The 21,947-nt window shown below is 37.0% G+C and overlaps 1 protein-coding gene across 1 annotated transcript in view; it reads left to right on the forward strand.

Annotated features, from left to right (window-relative positions):
• The window catches only part of NSD2 (nuclear receptor binding SET domain protein 2), a 58,009-nt gene that overhangs the window by 15,014 nt on the left and 21,048 nt on the right, over nucleotides 1–21,947 (forward strand). Inside the window, exons 2-9 of the mRNA XM_018088651.2 lie at nucleotides 827–992; nucleotides 4,204–4,370; nucleotides 4,740–5,231; nucleotides 9,729–9,873; nucleotides 10,888–10,965; nucleotides 12,418–12,536; nucleotides 15,928–16,009; nucleotides 17,012–17,136. Coding sequence (XP_017944140.1) covers nucleotides 827–992; nucleotides 4,204–4,370; nucleotides 4,740–5,231; nucleotides 9,729–9,873; nucleotides 10,888–10,965; nucleotides 12,418–12,536; nucleotides 15,928–16,009; nucleotides 17,012–17,136 — 1,374 coding nt within the window. The remainder of the gene's footprint in view (nucleotides 1–826; nucleotides 993–4,203; nucleotides 4,371–4,739; nucleotides 5,232–9,728; nucleotides 9,874–10,887; nucleotides 10,966–12,417; nucleotides 12,537–15,927; nucleotides 16,010–17,011; nucleotides 17,137–21,947) is intronic.

The following is a 21,947-nucleotide window of genomic DNA, read 5'->3' on the forward strand; positions in this document are numbered from 1 at the left end:
TATGATACAAAAATATGATATAAAAATGTGTCTGCCGTAGGGGAACACAAAACTCCCTTGTAGTTCTGTAATTGTTTTCCAGTAGCTAAAATAGCTTTAGAGCAGCAGCTGAGCACTCACAAACTTACTGCTAGAACTGGAACAGAAAAAAGTTGCAGAAGGGTGTGGGGAGGGGTTTGTGTCACAAGTTCCCAGCATGGAAAAAACCAACTGAAAGATAGAGAGTTTGGGGGTTTAGAACTGGTTATTTATGTAGTTTCTTTTCAGACATAAAGAGAGTATTTCACTCTATTCTAGTTTGGGAATTTCTTTTTGTTTTTCTCAATCTAAGAGCCCGTGTGTGTGTCTAGCCCTTAACTTGATTAGGAATATTCAGTACAGAGGGAGGTTGGCTCTTCCACATGTACATCCAATGCTCACTTAATGTGTTTGAAATTAAAGTAAGCCTTCCTGATGGTCTCTCAGCAGTTATTTGAAAAGATAAAGGCAAACCACAGCTTACTTGCCAATATTTCTAATTAAAACCAAACCCATAACTGGAACATGAATTTTTTTTCACTGTGAGAGAACAAAAGTTATTATCTGAAGTTTTTTATTACGCATGAAATGCAATTATTGTTTGTTAGCAAACATGACAGCATTTTGTTCGGATGAACTATTTCTTATTTTCTTCCTTCCATTACCCCTCTGTTTTCACATATAATAAGAATGCTTAAACAGAATACTAACTGTAGTTTGGCTTTTTTTGGTGCTATTTGTAATCCTGGTACTTATCTGAAGAAATATAATGATGTTTGAATTTATTTATTTATTTTTATCTTTTAAGGCTCTTGCTAAGAGAGATCCCACTCAGAGTACCACCAAAGAAGAAAAAGTGCATCTGTTGAAGTATAATGTAGGAGATCTAGTGTGGTCAAAAGTGTCTGGTTTCCCATGGTGGCCATGTATGGTTACTGCTGATCCTGTTCTCCATTCCTACACTAAACTAAAAGGTATGTCAATGATGCTAAAAAAAATCAGATTTCCTCAGGTATACATAATCATCGTTTTGGAAAAATTCTGTTCATCTGTTCAGATGATCAGTAACTAAATCAGCTCCTTGTTGTCAGCAGGAATGTTTAAATCATATGAACACCATTCTTGAGCATATAGCAGAGAGAATTTTTTCCCCACTGTGTCTTTTAATTCTGAACATTTTCTGAAAGGTATCAAAGTTGTGATCTGTGAAACTGTGGAGTCTTGTTAAAAAAATTCTTTGATGCTGCTTTCCATTGTTTTTAGAGAGATGCTTGGATAAGTGATATGGGCTAAAAATTTTATTGAAATGCAATGGGAATTAAATACTCTTGATGATTGTACTTTATTAAAAGCAATCCAGAATTCAGGCAGCTAAATTTTCTGTGATTCATAGAGTCTGTGATTCATACTGTTATCTGCAGACAATATTAGTCAATTTTAAATGGAGGAACTACCAAGTGTTAATGAAATTTTTAAGTAGAGTCTGTACAATTTCATAATCTCATTTCTACCTTTGTTCTCTGTTCTGATACCTGAAACATTTGAAGCTTAAGAGCAGTGAATATTTAGACTACACATTAAGAAAGACTTGGAAGGGCTAACTAACTGAATTACTCTGTCCCTTGAAAGGTGCAAAATTTATGTTTTGTTACCAAGAATCTCTGTGGTAGCTCTTTATAGAAGTAGATCCAGCAAAAACCAGTCCCCTGTATCTGAATGCAACCTGTGGAGTACTACTGGAAAAAAGGGCCCACATACTTCAAGATGTTAAGTTCCATCTCTTTGAAGTAACATGGGTGATGGTTATTTCTCATATTTGCTCTGGAGTTGACTTGGACCTGCCTTTTCCTTTGGGAATTTGAAGTGGGTCTGGGCAGCCACCATAACTGGTAAATGCACACTGATGTGTGTATTTCCATCAGTACATGTTTCCAGTCTTACCTTCCACCTACTGTTTAATATTGAGGCACTTGCAAAAGTCTCCTTTTCCAAACAGAAGAGTTCTTTAATCTGGGAGTTCTAGAAATACTGAGCTAGGTCTCTGTATTTCTCATTTCTAGGTGAAGGATCGAGTGTTTATAAGCAGTCTAAATTTCTGGATGCTAATGCTTTATTTCATCCTTCCAGCTGGTTAGGCTTAAGAAAAATTAGCAGCTTTCAACTTGCAGAAAATATACTTTGTGTAAGAAAGCCCGTACTGAGTCAGACCAAAGCTCCATCTCACTCAGTGTCCTGTCTCTGGCTGTGGTCAACCACAGACACTCGGATACAGAAAAGACCAGTAGAAGTGGTGGGTTCCCAGAACGCTCTTCCAAACCTTCAACAACTTATTTCAGGATTATGTGAGCCAAAATTTGTTTTGCTATATAACAACCATTAATGAATTTCATTATTTTATCCAAGAGCATTGATATAAATTCAACTCAAAAAAGATATCTGAAGATTCACAACTAGGTTCCGTGACTCCAGTGGTAGGCACTGTTATTTAGTCTCCTTAATTAGGCAATTACAGATGTCCTGCACTACGAGGCAGATCTTTACAGGTGGTTGTGATTTTTTTCTATGGCACCTATGTCTGCAACCAGGGCATCCTGGTAAAATGCAAATATTACCCCTTATTTCATCATAATATAAGTCATCGAAGCTTTGTAGTTCCTATTCAAACAGCATTTTCTTAATGAAGACAGAGTAATTACTGTGCAAGAGAATTATTGTGCACTTCTGACTGTGCATTACTGGAACATGTATTATACTAGTGGATTGAATGTGTGGTGTATACAATCCCAAGACTTTCCCTATGCCATTCCTCTAGATTCTTATATCTGATCTCAAGTGAGTCATTATTGTTCTTGTAGTTCTCATATATGTTTTTATATATATGTGTATATTTGTAATTGTTGTAAAACATTACATTTTGCTCATATAATGAGTTAGGTTGATTTCATATTACCTTTCCAGATGCAACATCTTACAATCAAGCCCCTTTTAAAATAACTGTTGGCTTGAGTCATCATGGAAAGAAAGTTCTTTCTAAGTCTAGAAACATCCCAGTTACAGTGCATGAAGTGATCCACTAGAGGTATTTTCTGATTAAGCCAGAAGACATGCAGTGTATGAATAACCTGGTAGAATCTAGACCTAGTTTGAAGACCCCTGTAATAGAATTGTGACTGCTATTTGCTCCTTCTGTGTAGCCATCCCTACCCAAGTTCCTCTGCTGCCCAGACTCTGTTAGATAATCTAGGGAGGGTAACTGATACAGCAGGATTGAATTTGCAAACACAAAAACGTAGGTCATCACGGCTAAAACCTTTTCCATTTTTAAATGAGTCCCTAATTTGAACACTGAGACAGCCAATCTGCAAGTTCTAATGAAGGAGGTGCTAGAGGACATCTTAAGTCTAATCTCTTACTTCTGCGTTTTAGAAATTCCTTGTTAACTGTGAACTCTTCGATGAATTTTGAAGGTGTTGTCTTCCCCATTCTCTGTAGAACAACTGAGACCTTTAGAAGGGGAAGGTTGCATGCCTATATTATTCCACAGTGAGACAATATTTCTTTTTTTTTTTTAAGGAAAAAAGGGAATATTTTTATTTTTAGAAGAATAAATAATTTCTTGCCTAGATTTCGGAATTGTTCTCTTATCTTTGAACTCTCCCTACCACCACCCCAATCTATTTTGTTTATTGCTTTGATCCCTGAAAAATATTGGCTAACATGAAGTTGTGATTGCAAGGGTTAAAACTAGCTGAAGTATGTGTTTCTGTTTAAGAATATTAAAAGATAAAGTTTAGGTGACTCAGAGATGAGGCTGAGTATACAGGCTATCCAAACTTTGAAACTTTCTCAATGTTCATTGAGAAATGAGTGCTCAGTGCATTTTCAGAAACATCCAGACCTAGATGTAAGTTAATATACATGGAAAATGATGACAGGTGATTGTAACCTTGAGTTAATTTAGCCAAGCATATTGTTGATGGAAATTAAACTATTGACCTTTTGTGTCAGACTTCATAGATTATATCTCAGAGACTTTCAGGCTGGTTAAGTGGGTTTTTGAAAGGTTATCCAGTTGTACTGTGCTTTTGTCATGGTAACTGTAGCAGCTTTCAAACAGACTTCCAGTCTAAAAGTGAAGAGAACAACCAAAGTTGTATCTTAAATACATTTGGTTTTAATTTTCAGGACAGAAAAAGAGTTTTCGTCAATATCACGTTCAGTTTTTTGGAGATGTCCCAGAGCGAGCTTGGATATTTGAGAAGAGCCTTGTGCCTTTCAAAGAAAAAGACCAATTTGAACAATTATGCCAGGAAAGTGCAAGACAAGCCCTCACTAAAGCAGAGAAAATAAAGGTAAGAGGTTACCAAGTCAGACAAGATTTGCAGCCTTTTCTTTTGCTGTTACAGGTATGTACAGATATAAATAGATATTCTAGAAAGCTTAAAGACAGCTTGTTTTGCAGAGACCTGTAGTCTTATATTTCATTTACAGATGCAGAGGATGGGATGATTTGCCACTGTTTGTTACTCAGTAAAAATCAGTACTCTTCTGCTTTGTCACTGATTCACGCGTGGTACCAGCACCGTCAAATACAACTCCATTTGAACCTCCTGAATTGCAGATCTGCATTACCCTTAGTCTCTTGGAATTGTTTTATATTAATGTTGGCATTTTGAAATGAAAAGTGGACAAGTTTCTCACTCTCTCAGTTTCTCTTGCAGATGTTAAAGCCTGTGTCGGGGAAGCTGCGGCCACAGTGGGAGATGGGTGTGAAGCAAGCGAGTGAAGCAGCTGGCATGACAGTGGAAGAACGGAAGGCCAAGTACACCTTCATCTATGTTAGGGACAGACCTCATCTTAATCCTCGAGTGGCAAAGGAAGTTGGCATTACTGTGGAACCGCCAGAGGAGATGGATGAGTCATCTTACTCAAATGAAGAAACCACTCCAAACCTGAGGTCGATGAAGGAGTCTGGCATTCCTAACAAGAGGAGGAGAAGGACATCAAAACTGTCTGCCACTGATGATACACAAGAAAGCAGTCAGTTGGAGGACAAGAATACTACTCCTCAAAAGTCATCTGAACAGGCAGAATCCAAAAGAGGGATAGGCTCCCCTCTCAATAGAAAGAAAACTCCGGCGTCTACTCCGCGAAGCAGAAAGGGCGATGCAGTATCTCAGTTTTTGGTCTTTTGTCAGAAGCACAGAGATGAGGTTAGTCTCTTCTGGCTGTTATTGTTGTTGATTGCCTCTTCCCATTTCTGTACTTGAAGTAACTTTTTTGCTTTAGTAAACAAAAAATAGTTATTACTGCAGAATCCATAATACTCTGGGCTTGACAAGGTATGCCTGCATCAAATCTTAGTCTAGACAGAAATAGAGAAGGAGGGGAATATAGATGAGCAGTATGAGCAAGATGGTGATAATGCTGTTGTACTTTAAGCCAAAGTTGTGTTAGTATCTTCCTACATAATCTAATAGTCCTTTGTATTATCCATATTTTTTATTTAATGTATGTAAAATATAATAGATATGCATATGTACACGCTCAAGCAAATATAACAAAGATTATGCTATTTATGGCAATCTACTTGTAGATAGCTTGTACATTCTTTCTGAAGACATGAGTTAATTCCTTTGGTGTGTTCATTTACCTTTGAACACCTCAAACCTCATTTACCTACCTGGGACTTTTTGCTGAGCTTCAAAAAAAGCATTTTACCAAAGCTTGTGAAGACCACTGTAAATGTGCAACCTGCTGGGACAGAAACTAGGTCCTCTTGAGATGCTTATACTCCAAACCTTTTTTAGGAAGACTGTTAAAAGTATAAAAGCAGTACTGCTGGTTTAGCTCATTACTTTAAAATCACGACCATCATTTTTCTTCCTTGTGACCTTCTGCTCCATTTGCAGTACTATTCCATGCACTGAAGCTAGAGTGATTCCTTGTGTTTTCTTGTACCGTTACATATTTCAGGATCAGAAAGTTAGTGGTGACTTTGTCATACTGTATAGCTACTGAATGGTTGACTTTGTCATAGGATATTTATGTTAGAAAATATTAATAGATACCAACTTCATAAAGAAATATTGAAAAGCAGATTCTGTTGTATGGAAGTCAATTAGTTGTGGTTCAACTTGAGATCTTTTTAGATCATTGAAACTTAAGCTAATATTGAGAATGAAAATGAGCACAGCATTACAGAAACGTTTTAGTGGCTTTGGTTAAATTGAGAAAAGCATTGGCAATTCAGTTTTCTGGCTCTGCAGAGGAAACGTTGTTTTAGCCAGACTATTAAATACAGATTTGGACATATTAATCATGGAAAGCTGTATGGGTAAATCATCTGTCTCATGCTGGAGACACATGAGTTCTATTTCCAGTTCTTCTGTGAGTGACGTTGCAAGAGGGAATTTCCTTGGCCTTTAACATGTGTAGCAGGAAGTCTTGTTCAATATTGAGGGACACGAAATTCCTTCTGTGGAAGAAATGAGGTTGTGAGGACGTGTTTTATGGAGCCTTAACCAAGCATGCTGAGCCTCCAATGTTATACTTCTATTTTCTGTGCCAGTTATCAAGCTTCATTCTCTGCTGTGGTTATACCATAATTCTCAAATTATTAGATGGAAAATGTGAAGACTATTACGGTATCTGAAATTGAGGTAATACTTTGTCTTCAGGGTCATTTTGGGAAACTGAAAGGCTTGCGTAAACTTGAAATTCACACTGATGATGGTGACTAACACTGCACAAAGTTTAAAGCAGAAGGAAGTAAGTTTCAAAGTATTACACATCTTTAGAGAGAGGACATCCTACCATTACTGGCTAGAATACTGTTTAATGAGATCAGTGATGAAATCCCAAATCTACCTGATTATGTTATCTGTTCTAACAGGTACAGAAACACTTCTGTGGGTAGAACAGAACTAGGTTACAAAAGCTGCAGACACCCCTCGCTGACCATCAGGGCAGGAGGACCTGTGTTTCCTTTCTACTGATTCAAAGTTAACTGGCAAAGTGAGGAAATACCAATTTAGATACTCATGCTTTTTGCCTGTCATGTGGCTTTTAAAATGGCAGTTTTATGCCTTTGGTGGAAGGTGGATGTTGTATCCAAACTAGTATTCAGAGTTTCCCCTTCTGTTAGGTTTATCTGGTCCAACTTGCACGTCTTGCTTTCCACCCAAGTGTTGGTTTTATTGTGTTGCAGATGTTGTGATACTTTAGAAAGAGTGATAAACAGCTAAAAAAGCAGACCCGGTTTTGAGCTACTTGTATGAGTGGCATCAGAGAGTGTAGTGTATGGCTGTCTTGGTATTTGCACGTACAAACATAGAAAAAAGGAAAGCTGTGTATCCAGAAGAGGCTCTCTGCCCCCAGTCTTGGGAAGGGATGGAAGTGAATGAAAGGTATGACTGAAGAATTCTCTTCTGGGGCCTCTAATAATCGTGAGCTCCCTTGAAAGTAGAGCCATTTCTGCCGTGTCTTGCTCGGAGTGTGGCTTTGTTCTGTAATAGGGTTCATATATTGACTTGGTTTTATTATTATTAATTAACTGCTGGAAAATGTTTTTTTATGATTTAAGAGGCACACTTCCCTGAGAGAGGTGCTGAAAGCTTGGAGCACTTTTGTGGTTGCAGTGACGCATTTAGTGTTTTGTGCTGTTACCAAAGGAGTGAAGATGTATTTATACTATTGACTCTCTTGTGCACTTGGTCTATGAAGTACAACCACAGTAATCATTAGAGAGGAGTGCCTGACTGGAGATAAAGAGGCAGACAGCTATACTGTTTACATTGGGCCTTGAGTCTGTTTTTAGGAAAGTTAAGAATAATTTCACTAGCAGGGGTCACAGTTGAAGATTTCTGCACGTGTAGGGTGGTGTTGGATATCAAGACAAATAAGAGCGAAGGTGATACCGTTTACTTGGATGAGCTAGGATGTGCCTGGTCTGATTACCACATCCACACCTTTGGTGATGTTAATTCCCAGAACCAGGAAAAGATATTCCTTGTGTTGTGGAGCATAGTTAGAATAAGTACCTGGGAGAAGTGCATGATTTTTGTGTACATCAAGGTACCCAGTACATAATTTCTGGTATGTATGCTGGGATTGAGTGTTACAGTGTGGAGACTTGGGAGAAGACTGCTGGGCATTTTCCTTGGAGGCTGTATTTGCAAGGATCCCTTCACTGTTAAGAACCATGACTGTCTCTTCCTTGTCATTTCACAGCACTCCTAGTCAGTTGAAAGTTATTTTTATTCATATTTTGGTGAGACTGGGGATGATGTTAAAACTTATCTCATTTGTTTGAACTAATCTAGTTATTTCTTAGAGAGTTAAATAGCTCTGTGCCCTAATTGAGCACAATGAGCTGTACACTTGGCAGCAATGGTCAAAAGTGATGCTAATTTCATTTCCTAAAGTAAGATTTTGTGGGAGGGGGTATCTTGTGGGTCTGTCTATGTCCCCCCCCTTCAAGAATTTTTTTGATGTTGTTGGATTTTAATCAAACTTTGAGTAGAGGCCTTCGAAGATAGTTGTATTCTTCAAGCCTTATACAGATGAGTTATGCCAGATAGAAGCAAGAAAATTCTTAGTACTCTACCAGGAGAAAAATTACAGCATAGATTTCTATACTAGACACTGACTAATCCCAGTGGAAGGACGGTACTGCAACTATTCTAACCCCTGGAGAAGCATCACTCACACTGGTATCCTGTTTGATAACAGGAAGTGCAGTTTTAAGGCATTAGGTTCTAAGAAATTAGGTTTAATAATTTCCACTTATCAGAAAAACTATATTTCTGTTCTGTTGAACAGTGGTACTGTTTGAACACTTGGCTTTCTTGTCCTAGTTTTTATTTTGCTCTGTGTTTTCGGGGTATTGGTTGCATCACTCCAGTAACAGGATTTTGGAGAGCGCTGGGTAGTAAGATGAGAAGGGTTGCTTTTAAAAGTACTGTTTCATTTCTGTACAATTGTAGAGCTTTCTGACTGTTATGATTAATCAAATCTGGTTTTCCTTAAATAGAAGTAGAGGAATACTGAAGCAGTTTGGGAGGATTTTTTTCTGGGTTTTAATACTGGATTTTCTGTTTGTGTTGAATAAACCTCTAGAAACTCTCTTAAATTCCATGTTGATGGATATTATGTGTCCTGCTCATAGTGTTAAGAAAAGATGCACAGCTTTTGAGTTTCCAATGTTCACATACATAATATAAAATGATGAATTAATACAGGAACATGTTGCATCAGATGGTAGCTTGTTTAAATTTCTCTACTGAGATAGGTGTACTGAGTTTTGTGTTTAATGAGTTCTTCTATGAAGATGGATGGATTTATATACTCCAGTATTGCTGGTCTGTCATTTGTGGTATAGATTTAAACTTCATTGAGAAATCATACACATCTTTTTGAATTACAACAAGATTTACACTTACTCTGGCTTTTTGAATGTTAAAATGCAAATAGATACTTCCAAAATTAGTCTTAATACTTCCGAATACTCTCATGGATTAGTTTTTTAGAGACACAGAGAGAGAGGTGCTTATTAAAAGAAAAGCTGGATACAGAAGGTTTTGTTCTAGTTCTGTCTAGAAATGTTAGATAACTTGGTTGTATCCAGTTTTCCAAAGTGATGGAAGTATGTTCACCATTCTTTTCAATGGTCAACTTTTTTTAATTCAACCCTATTTCTGCATGTATAGGTGGTTGCTGAACATCCAGATGCTTCAAGTGAGGAGATTGAAGAATTGCTCGAATCGCAGTGGAACATGCTTAGTGAAAAACAGAAAGCTCGCTATAACACAAAGTTTGCCATAGTGACCTCCCCCAAATCTGAAGAAGACTCTGGTAAACGTAAAACTGTGCTAGTGTACTCTAACTAAATTTGATATACATAGTGGCGTTAAACTAAGCACATATTTGAGACCCTGTAGGGAAAACAGCTTTCCCTGTTTTCCAGTTTTAATTCTTGGTGTTTGTGCCAATAGCAAAGGAATGCCAATGGTTACAATAAACGCAACCCACGAAGTCTACATTTCTTGCTCATTGTTCTGAAAAGTTGTTATATGTAAACCTTCTGCTGTTTAGACATTGCTGGTTTCTCATTCTTCTTCTGCCCATAAGCAGCTGCCATTGCATCCACTGCCTGTTACAAGTGGATGGTGGGAAGGGAAGATGAAGTGTTACTACTAGTAAAATTTGAGGTGTTGTTTCTATAGAACAGATAGAAATGGTTTAAAAAATTTAATCAGTGCTACACCTTTTCTTGATACATACCTAAAGTGTATTACTTCACATCATCATCAACTCAGGAAGAAGTATTCTGAACTTTATTCTGAAACCTTCATCCATTTGGCATTTTATTGTGCTACTCAAAGTTTTTAGGACTTTGTACAAGATTGCAATTACTTTGGTTTTTTCCTGTTTTTATTTTTTTGTTGCTGTTTTTCTGGTGTTTGGTTTTGATAAACAGTCTCGATTATTTGCAAAATATTTGAGGGGGTTTGGAGTCATTTGAGAAAGGAGGAAGATAGTTTGGCATTTGCATGAACTTTATCAAATTTAACTAGCTATAATTTTTCAAATTTAAATAGCATTACAGCACTCTAAGAAGACTTACTATGGAAGTATTAGAAGCCAACAGGTGCTGCTTTGGGCAATGACAAGAATGAGAGGGAGTGTTTGAAAGTTTGTGAGACTTGGAAAAACTTGTATAAAAATGGCAGTCAGTTTTGTTAACTATATGTGTGTGTGTGAAATAACATCATTTTGTGGAAAATTGAAAAGTTTTTAACTTTAAATTTTAAGTGTTAAATATTTGGATATCAGTTTAAAAAAAAAACACATTCTGTATCTCTCAAGGTTCATCATTGAAGAATATTGGAGAGGCCAAACGTAAAGTGTTTCAAGACTCACCTAAAAGGAGATCAAGATCCAGAAGTAATTGAAATTTGTGTTGTGTGCAAATAGCTCATCATTATAAGTAGCTATTGAGTGTATTTTTTTATGTAATCGCCCACGTATCATAATCTCTTTATTTTATCTCAGATGTTGTCTTCCTTGACATTAGAACTTTAATGGATCCCAAATTAAATATCTTAACACTGTAGTGCTGAATTTTGTTCACCTTCCTCAGTGTCATATTGCAAGAAATGTAATTGAAATTGTACCTGTACCAGGTGTTTCTAGTACATATATTGTGTACATTTATAGCTATCTACAGATGATAATATGTCAGTTCGATTGTTCCCCTACTCAAATCCTCTTATCTTAAACTTGCAAAAATATTGTGGGATTTCTTTTGCTGGCTTTTTGTAAGTAGCAGGTTCTCCTGGAGCCATTTCAGTCTGCTTTGTGGATTCAGAGTCTGATCATAGAATATATTCTAGATTGTTTAGATAAGAACATTAATTTGAAAATTATCCATATTTTCAAGTTGCTATATTTTTAATATTTACAGATATTTGTTCCCACTGGAATAGAATGCTTGTAGCTATAGGGCAATTCTAAGTTAACATGTTTGTGCCCCTGAAGCTTGCAATCTTCATACTAATAATATTCTGTAGCTTCATAAAGTAGGGAGTACTGGAGAGTGTAACGATGTTGTCATTTCGTCCTGACGAAACAGAGCACTTCCCAAACCCTTACCTGTGTGTTTGAGGTGCAAACAATAGCTGAGCCTGTGGCAGGGGTATGTAGATTACTCACTGACCTTTTGTAATTTAACAGCTGCTTAAACTGTACAGTGAACAATCATCTGAATATGTGAATGAGTTTGTGGTTTAAAATGACCAGTGTGGTTCTGTTCATAGGATTCTGGTTCATAAAGGGATCTTACAGTCTCCTGTAAAATATAAGTAAGCTTGTTAGAGAGAGTCTGGAATTGCCATACCAGAAAGAGAATCAATCTGTATGGTTGGTGATAACTTGTCTTTTTCAGAGGCCCTTTAACAGATGTCGCCAGTATCTTCATCTGTAACAGTTGAAGAACTTAAAGTAGACTTGAGGAGGAGACTTACAAATTAATTTTAGTGATAAAAGTGACAGGAGAGCTAAAAGCTGTGTAGATCAATCACGTGCAGTCTCGTGATATTAAATAAATGTTGGGCAGTAACATTCAGGTGTTAAACTAGTGCTTATACAGATAGACTCATCTTTCTAAAATAACTTGAGTATGAAGGAGTTGATTTGGATGTGTTCTAGAGTTAGTCCTCAGCACCAGAAGCTAGATCCTAAGTGTTAAGAGGTCATCAAACTGTGTTAATGTTTAACCATGTTTTAAAGATAATGACTGAGAGAAAAGTACCTTAAATAACTAGATCAGTTCAAAATAATTTCAAAGTGGGTTTTAGATTATTTTTCATGTAAGTTTCCCCCATCCCCCATCCCAAGGTAATTTACATGGAAATAAAAGAAACCAAAAAAAGAGGACAAAGGAACCTACAGAAGATTTTGAAGTTCAGGAAGCACCTAGGAAAAGACTCAGGATGGATAAACAGAATAATCGGAAGGTAATTATGTTGTTGGTTTGTTTGGGTTGATTTATAGCAGCACCAGTCACATTGCTGTAGTTAAGTTTGTCAGCATTTCCATTTCCAGGATAAAAAAAGTACTGTGTCACACCAAACTGTTGTAAGTATTCAGATACATGTGAGCTTATCACTGTAGGATTTTTTCTTTGGTTTTGAGGATGGAGGTATGACTTAAACTGTGGCAAACATGTCACTCAGAAAATCTGTTTCCCGAAGGAATGTGCAGAGGGAGGCATGACCTCTCCATGTTGTCATGCTTTGTAGTTCTTTTTCTTTCCTCCTGATTTGGAGTTCAGTTTTACAGGAATATAAAAAAAAAAATACCTTTAGTCAATACTTATTTTAGACAAAAGTCAGGAGAGGGGAAAGCAAGTAAAACAAAACAGAAAAACTTCATGAACTGGAAGGCTATAGAACATTTTAGGGTGGCATGCTGACCCATTTCTTAAGTTAGGAAACTGCAGGAAATTTATGTTTATGCAGTAAAAGTATTGTATATCACACAAATCACAGGCTTCTTTTCAGGTTAGCTTGCTTGTGAGGATGAGACTTTTCCTTACATAGGTCACTAAAGCTGTGTATAAGGACACAATACTTATCTTCTGGAGACCTAAGCACAGGTTTATTTAGTCATGCATGTAGAGCAGTGAACTTCATGGGTTTTACTTGTGTGGAAAACTTATCTCACACGTGTTTTCAGGTATGTTATTGCAGTATCATTCTGTAGTGTGAGTTCCACAGACCTCAGCTCAGAACTTTGATGGTACAGCAGTTAAATGAAACAACTTAATACAAGGAAAGGTAATAGGTTTATTTTTAAATAAACTACGTAGATCTCATTTGTAGATGTCAGTTTGTTTAGTAGACTGGTTACTTTAGTAATTCTGTTGATACTGTGGATATTAAGAGAACTTGTTTAAAGTTTATTATAAAAAAACCAAATAGAATTTCAGATAGCCAGGCTTAATGAGCTGATTAGCAAGGGACAGAGATAATTTTAATGTTGTTGCCTTTGCAGAAAGAAGGGCCAAAACTGGTTTTTGTACTTCTTGCTCTAGCACATTAGTTGTTGAAATAGTCATCTTATGATGAGCAGGAGCAGTTTTTCAGATCTTTTTAAACTCATCTAATTGATTTGAATACACTATAATGCAGTGGACCCATGGAATAATGAAGTCTACTTATTGTAATTAATTCCTGCTATGAAGTCCTTGTTTTAAGTGTGCTAAAGGTACTTTACTATCCCACCAGCATTCATACACTACAATTAGTCTGCATTATCACAAGCAGAATGGAACGTGGTTGCAGTATAAGTTTGTGCATGGGAGGTTCTGGTGTCTGATGCTGTGACACAGAGGTGAATATCAACAGGAAAATAAGTAAATGAGATGAATGATTCCCATGAGATACTTCCCACTAGTAACACTGACCTAGTAACGTGCACTTAAAAAGCGTTGTCCTCTACCTGATCTGTTTATCAGAACTAGGAAGGTCTGGTACAAGGAATCTGATACGTGTAAATATTAGGCAATTTGGAAACTCTAACTGGATATAGCAGGGTTTGTGCTCCACAGAAAGGTAGATATGGTAGAATGGTTGCTTTGCAGTTTCTTCTAGGAATTATCTCTTAGCCTTTCTCCTGCCTTCACGAGCCCAAGGTACTTCCAGCTGTATGTGCTGCTGCTTAGTAAAACATTTTGTGAATGACAGTGAAAGTGTCTATGTAATGAGTCGAAAACCAAACACTAACCATACGCCTTCCTTCTGCTATTCCCAGTTTACCTGCAGGCTTTAGTTGCAATAATTTTGGATAGGAGGAGCTTTAAAGCCTTTATTTCATGATGTTTTACTTGTTTTGTGTTATACTCTGCTTTTGTCCTTAATCCTTATTTACAAAATCTGAATGTCTTCACACGTAGTGACCAAGTCATAACTACCCATAGGGCAGTTTTGAAAAACTAATTTGTTCATTGTTGCTTTGATGATGTATATAAAATGCACATTAACAGAACGGGGGTTCTGTAAAGCGTGCTTTAAATTTAAATGACTTTTCACAGAGTTAGGATTGGAAAGGACCTCTGGAGATCATCCATTCCAACCCCTTGCCAAGGCCAGGGTCACCTAGAGCAGGTGACACAGGGAACAGTTCCAGGTGGCTTTGGAATGTCTCCAGAGAGGGAGACTCCACAACCTCCCTGGGCAACCTGTTCCAGTGCTCTGCCACCCTCAAAGTAAAGAAAATCTTCCTCATGTTGAGGTGAAACTTCCTGTGTATTAGTTTATTGGCCACTGCTTCTCATCCTATCCCTGGGCACCACTGAAAAGAGTCTAGCACCATCCTCTTGACACCCTCTTTTCTTTCATTTTTGCACAGAAGTGTAACAGTAATCTTAGAAAACTGATATTGGGAGCCTTTGGTGGCATTAGTGGTAGGGCAGCTTAGTCTGTCAGAAGTCAGTAAAAGCACAGTGCAGCACATCTGTAGTTCAGTAGCCATTCGTGTTTATTTTTACAAAGGAAACCAGTTCTCTGGCCTTAGAGGTGTTCACCTGCACATCTTTTGTGTAACTCATTGTCAGATGAAGACTGAAAAAGTGTGTAAAGCCTTCTGTTCATTAGAATTGTTCTTCTTGATCAGGTGAGCATTTGTAAGGATTAAGCACTCTTGGCTGCAGTTTTAGTAACTTGAATGAATTTGTAACATACAAAAAATTTAAAAAAATAGTGGCATGTGTAAGGAACAGTGTCTTAATTTTGACCAAGAATTGACAAAAACTTTCCCAGTTCTCAGCCTAAACTTTTAATGATGATTTCTCAATCCGGAGCAAATTTAGGTGGTGTTTATTCTCCCTTGAAAATAGTGTATTATTTTGGAAATGCTGAAACAATCTTAACCATAGTAATTTAAAAAATGGCACTGCTATAAGTTGTGGAGTCGAAAGCAAGTCTTTCTGGGACTTCAAGTTCTGCACAGGGTTTATTCTCAAATTTCTATACTAATTCTGCAGTTTACCTTTAATAATTGAAGGTTTTACTTTGACTAGTTTAGACAAAGAATAGTAAGGATAACTTTACAAGGTTTGTGTTCATTTAGAGCTCCCCTCTTTGATATGCTGAATTTGGGATGGATAAGTGGGATGTTGGAATACTATGTTCTTTAATTTTTCTCAGTTGTTTATGGGTTTGTACCCTGTGCTGTAAATGAGTTTTAAAATTCACTTAAATGGGGCTAACTTAACTACATTACCATTCATATATTTGTGAAGACACTTTCTCTTTAATAATATAGATCCAGAACTAATTGCCAGTTTTATCCAACCACTCATAAATTAGGAGTTTTTTTATTTTTTCATATTTTTTTTTGTGACAGAGGGAGACAAGCAATGACAAAACAGCAAAAACAAACTCTTCTAAGGTCACAGAAACCTCCTCTTCACAAAAGAACCAGTCAGGTAATGTGGTCAGAATAAATTTTAATGTAACTTTTTCAACTCAGTAATTTTAAAATAACCAGGTTGTCTGAGGCAGCCGCTAAATTTTGCTGATGCAGTCACCAGTTGCAGGCAGTGTGCCACACCTGGGGGGAGCATGTCCTCTTCCTTCACTACCATTTTGCAACGTTATCCTTGACTGAAGTTGTGCGTTGCTGACTGAGAGCAGCAGTTCACAAGTTCACCATTTGATGGCACCAAATTAAAGCTGGTGCCTCGTGCTCTTGGCAGCAGGGATACAAATCCTACTGCTCCAGTTTGTCATTGTCCATTGGCCCAGTGAAACAAATGCAGTGACCATCAATGCCATCGGTTACTGTGGGATTTTAGTCCTTTTAAGTGATGCTTGATGGGAGGCAGTGTGGAGCATGAGAGGGGATTCTAATTCTTGGACCAAAACTCTAAAGTCAGACTTGTTAATGATGCTCAAGTTCAAGGTAACTTCTGTCAGAGCATGTCTCTTTAGGTATCACAGCGATATGCCAAAGACAACTGAGCTTCAGCAAGTTCTGCACGATGTAGAAGTGGTGACATGCCAGAGTTAATGTCTGGTTCTTGGCTCCTGTGTATAACCTTTCTCTTAATAAAGTATTAGTGGTACTCAGATTGTGATGAGATCACGTAGGCCTTCTAATATAACTGTTACCTCTGCTTTAAAGAGGTTATAAAGCACAAGATATTTTGATTTGAATAGAAATGAGCCAGAAAAAAAATTGAGAAAACAAACATTTCTTAGCCATTTGTATCAGATATTTGATCAATGGAAGCCTCTTTATTTTTAAAATCAAGCCGAAACACATGGTTTCAGAAACTTACTTCATGTTTGCTCAGCCCTACTTGCGTGCCCAGAAGACCTACCTAAATAATTCCTTCCTTTATCTGAAGGAATATTTTTAAGTGGCTTCAGGGAGATAACATTTTAAAGTTCCAAACTTCACTTTGTAAACCAAAATTATTTTACAGCAACGAAAAATCTGTCTGATGCATGTAAACCTCTGAAGAAGCGAAATCGGGCTTCAGCAGCAGAATCTTCAACTCTTGCTTTTAGCAAGAGTTCATCTCCTTCAGCTTCCTTAACTGAGAATGAGGTAAAAAAAAAGTGGTGTTTGCACACAGCCATTTAATTACAGAAATTATCAGGTGTGAATCTTGTTTTAAAAAAAAAAACAAAACAAAAAAAACCCAAAACACAAAAATCAAAGGCGAATTCTCTAACGTTGGTGCTCTAGACAACTTACAGTTTTGGCCTCAGTGAAACCTGTTAATGTGTGCATTGCAAATTCATTTATTGTAACACGGACGTCTGATTTGGGGACGTCGAGGTATTATTGTGGTTTTTATTGTATTTACCAACAACGTTTTAGAATTGTAACCTTCTATTAGAGGCAAAGTACAATGCCAGTGTGTTCTGTATTTTCTTCTACAGACTTTTATGTAAGTGTACTACATTAGTTACATTATGTAACTCAATATTGTCATGTTGCCATAGCTTTTATATTGAAGCAAATTTCCTAATCCTCTGTTTGATCTAGAACTGGACAGTCTCCTGAGCAGAGCCCCTTTGAGCTCAAATTAGTTTTCAGGCTGTTTAAGTGCTATTTCTCTGTGATGCAAATAGCTCCATCCCCAGTAGAGTTAAACAGACAGTGGAGGATGTATCTTTTTGATACTTGCGAATCCCAGTCTTAGCTCTGCGTATTTGGAACTGTAATTCTTCCCAATTGACATACAAGAAATGAAATGTATGTACCAGAAGTGTATTCATACAATCCATTGAACCATTCCCCAAGTCATCTACACTATTAAACCAAATCAGCCAAAGAGTGGCAGCATGAGGGTGAAGCGTGCATGCTGTTTTGCAGGTGGGTTCAGAGACGTAGTTGGTAGGATTTAGTGAAATATCCATAGACAAACAGCTTCACCCAGTTTGTGTTACAAAAGCTGTAGAGAAAATACTTGCCTGCTAACAAGGGAGTAGGGCTTCCAGCTCTCCTACAGACTCTCATATCCCCTAACAAATGCATGAGGTGCTTAGACACTGTGATGAATGCAGTTAAAATACCTAGACATAATTTTCAGTAAACAGTTTATGGGGAAAAAAGATTGCATGTTAATGGCTGTATATCTTAACTGTAACTGGAAAAACGTTTTAACTAACAAAAAAACAAACAATAAATTCTCCCTCCTGTACCCCAATAAGACAAGCAAAGGAAGTCCCACAGGAAATAATGTCCATAGCAGCAGCCAAGTAAAGTAATACTGTGTTCTCTCAATTAAGAGACTCCCATCTTTTGGCTTACTAGTTTCTTCTGGTTTGGCTTTACTGATGGGAGCATTAGTAAAAATATGTCAAAGCTGTTTCTGTTTGGGACCATCTATTCAGGCAGATCAGTTTAAGGGTTTTTTTTACTGTCTTTTTTTTGGCTCTAAATATGCATCTCTAAATATTGTGTACTCAGTAGAACGATTATTATGTTTTTAGATATTGTGATTACAAAATTAGCTACCCAGAAGTCTTTCTTAACAAAAGGCTCATTTTTGTAGGATTTGGTATTGTAACTTAATGGTTCATATGTGAGAAAGCATATGGTTATATAGGCTGAGGTAGAAATTTTAAGACTTAGCTTCAATTTACTCAACTACTGCTAAGCAGTAAAAGATGTGAGAAAAATTTACATCATACGCTGCTCACAGAACACAGATACACAAACTAGAAAGTGAATGAATTGTTTTCAGGGGTTTGAAAGGTTTAAAGTACAAAAAAAGTCCCAAACAGCATAACAGAAAATACACCTTGTCAAATAACAGAGATTTTTTGGGGGACTGGGTGCAGGGGGAAGTAGATTAGTGGGCTAGATCCTTGGATTGGTTTAAAGCTACACTGACCTGAACTTGGACCGTCTAAGGACTGGGCCTGGTTTGTTTCCTGTATTAGATATATTTTGCCTTTAAATAAAGCAAGAATGTCAGGCATGTGTTTCTGAACTTTATATTGGTCTGTTCTACAAAACAAGGAAAGACAGAAATTTTGGATTGTATGGGTAGCTCTAAAAACTTTTTTCCCCTTTGTATTATTTAGCACTTGTCTAAATGGCTAAATATGTGTGGCCTGAGAGCATTTATCTAGAGAGAAACCTTCTCCAGTGTTGAGGGAAAGGGTTTAAAAAATAAACACAATCAGGTAATGATGAAAGCCTTGCACAGCTTATTGAATAGGATGTAATACTTCTCAACATTAAATAGATTTAATGATTAACTTTTATATTTCTGTGTTCACTATAATACTTCTAACTGTTGGTGTAGGTGCTCTCTTAACAAATACAGGAAAAATTCCACATATTCCACAAGCACATACACCTCCATAAGGTGTATACTAAGAGGATTCTGGTCTTTTTTTTTTTTTCTGTCCTTTCTTTTCCTCCCACGCTGTTTGTGGACAGCTTGTTCCAGAATGGAACCCGGATATGACTGTTATTTGTCAAGATCTGTTGTTTTACCTGCACACCCCTTATATGTCAGTCCTTTGCAACCACGTTCTAGGAAAGGTGTGCTCAGTTCTTTCTTGTTTGAAAGATGCATCTTATTTGACATTTTCAAAAATATTTTGGATGCTTTTTGTTGTTATTTGGGGTATTTTTTAAATGGGGTTTCTTTGAAATACTATAAAATGAGGAAGGCTAAATTTTCAATTGATAAATTACTTTGGGAGAGAGACAGGAGTGGGGGTGTGGACTTCTGCAAGCAGAGATTTATAGACCTGACATATCAGAGATTAAAGGTAGGCGTTCACTCCCTTCAAAAAATTGGGCTTTGAAGTTGTTTTAAGATGGATGGACAGAAGTATTAAGTAAGGTACAGAAATAAATGAATTTCATATGTGCATTTAATTTTGAAAAAAGTAATTTTACTTCTAGGCACTTGACACCAGTGGTAACTTCCTCCAGTACTTGTGTGAAATATGATTTTGTTTATAATTCTTAATGAGCAACTGGTAGGGCCAGATGTGAGAGGGATACTCAACACTTCAGAGTCTGCAAAAGCTTGGAGTAGTTTTTTACTGCCTATGTAAGACTTGGTGTAACCATCCAGAAGCACATGATATTTGAGAGAAAAGATACAGGTGGTGTATTTTAATTTCTTTTTTTACCTTGGCCCTCCACCTCCCAATGATGTAGTAGGTGCCAGTAGAGTGTAACCAGTATTTTTTTAATAAATAAAGAAGACTTTACATTACCATTACTTCTGGATTATTGGCACACTTGGTGTGTTTGCATGAAACATATCTGCTTTAGCTTTTCAATCAATTTTTGTGATTGTTGTCCGGCTTCATTAAATTGGATGACTTTGACAGCAGATAAGTGTCATAGTATCATGTAGAGTCTAGATACTACTTATGAACTTTGTCAAAGAAACTGTAACTTTTTTCTAAGACAGGTCAAAATAAAGCACATATAATACTCTCTAAGTTAGCCAGCCTGTCATTCATCACACCTTCCTCAAGTATGAGCTGACCAGCAGATGGCAGCTTAAAGAAGCCTGTGAAAGATTTTGAAGGGGTTGCTTTTATCCTAAGTTCCTCACACCTTAGGGAATTCTTTCTTCCTTCTGTAACATCCAGTGTCAAAACAAGCTCAGTTGCTGGTTATAGCTGCAGATTCTCGTGTTTCCAAGGCCTGACAATGCAAATTATAGTAATGCAAGCCTTAATGCTCTTTTTCTGCGTATTAAACAAGGTATTTTTTTCTCATTACTGATTTGAGACAGATTTGCTTTATCTGCATTTTCAATGGGTATTAGCATGTATACACAATGGAGAAAACACGTACAGTTCTTGAAAGGTAAGGTATTTGATAAGGCAGTCGTGAGACATGCACAGCTTGCAACTCAAAAAGTACCTCACCTCCATTTGTCAACCCTGGAGTCTAGCTCTCCTACAGTATACAACTAAAATGTTCTGGGCAGTCTTACTGAAGGTAAAAATAACTGTCTTTGAGATCCTGAGAACAGGAAGGAAGAGGGAATTCATGTTATTTTAAGTAAACTACTGCCCTAAAGAAAAAACAGTTGCAGTTGGTGCATACACAGTTGCAGTTAACCTTAAACGAAACCAATGTGCTTCTAGCATTTCATTCTAGCTTCCTTCAAATGTAATTTTCTCTTCAGAACAGTGCTCAAGGATAATTTAATATATAGTGCCACCTTACATCCTGTGACTTAGCACACAGTTGTTTCCCGTGTTTCTATATGCCTGTAGATTATTTTTTCCCTTGTTTGAAAGCATCAGTAAGCAGTCAGGGGGACAATTTTTGTGGAATGCTGCAAGTAGTTGGACTTGTTTCTTGCTAAACCTCTGCTAAAGACTAACATTTGACATGACCTGCATTGGCCACCAGTCCATACAGTTTTGTTACAATGGCTCTACTTTGACATGAAAAAAAGTTCTAAGCTTGACTTTTGTTCTTTGGCAGCACATGCTGTGTAGAAAACTGAAGTTTCTTATGTAATTATTCTCCTTTTGTGTATTACTTAGGCTTCAGAGTGCAGAGAATCTGTTAACTGAATGTTTACATGATGTAGGTTTTTATTCCACATTCCCTACCAAAGTATCATGAGTATCTGTAGGCAATTTTATACTGTTTTAAAATGTTCTCATAGTTTTAATTAACTTTCCAGGCAAATTCAGAAATGCGTAATATCCTTATCTGAAACGTCTAACTCCTGCTAATAATAAAATGAAACTTGTCCCAGGCCGTCTTTTTTTTTGCTATTATAGTACTGTGTACACTTGTGGCACCGCATACTTAAAGAATTTATCTAGTCTAGCAGTATGGGCCAAAATATCACTCTTCATTCAGTTCAGGAATTCTTATACTGAAATAAAGGAAATGTTAACTGTAAC

This window comes from Manacus vitellinus, unplaced genomic scaffold (assembly GCF_001715985.3).
Source record: "Manacus vitellinus isolate BGI_N305 unplaced genomic scaffold, ASM171598v3 scaffold_0_pilon, whole genome shotgun sequence".
Lineage (NCBI taxonomy): Eukaryota > Metazoa > Chordata > Aves > Passeriformes > Pipridae > Manacus > Manacus vitellinus.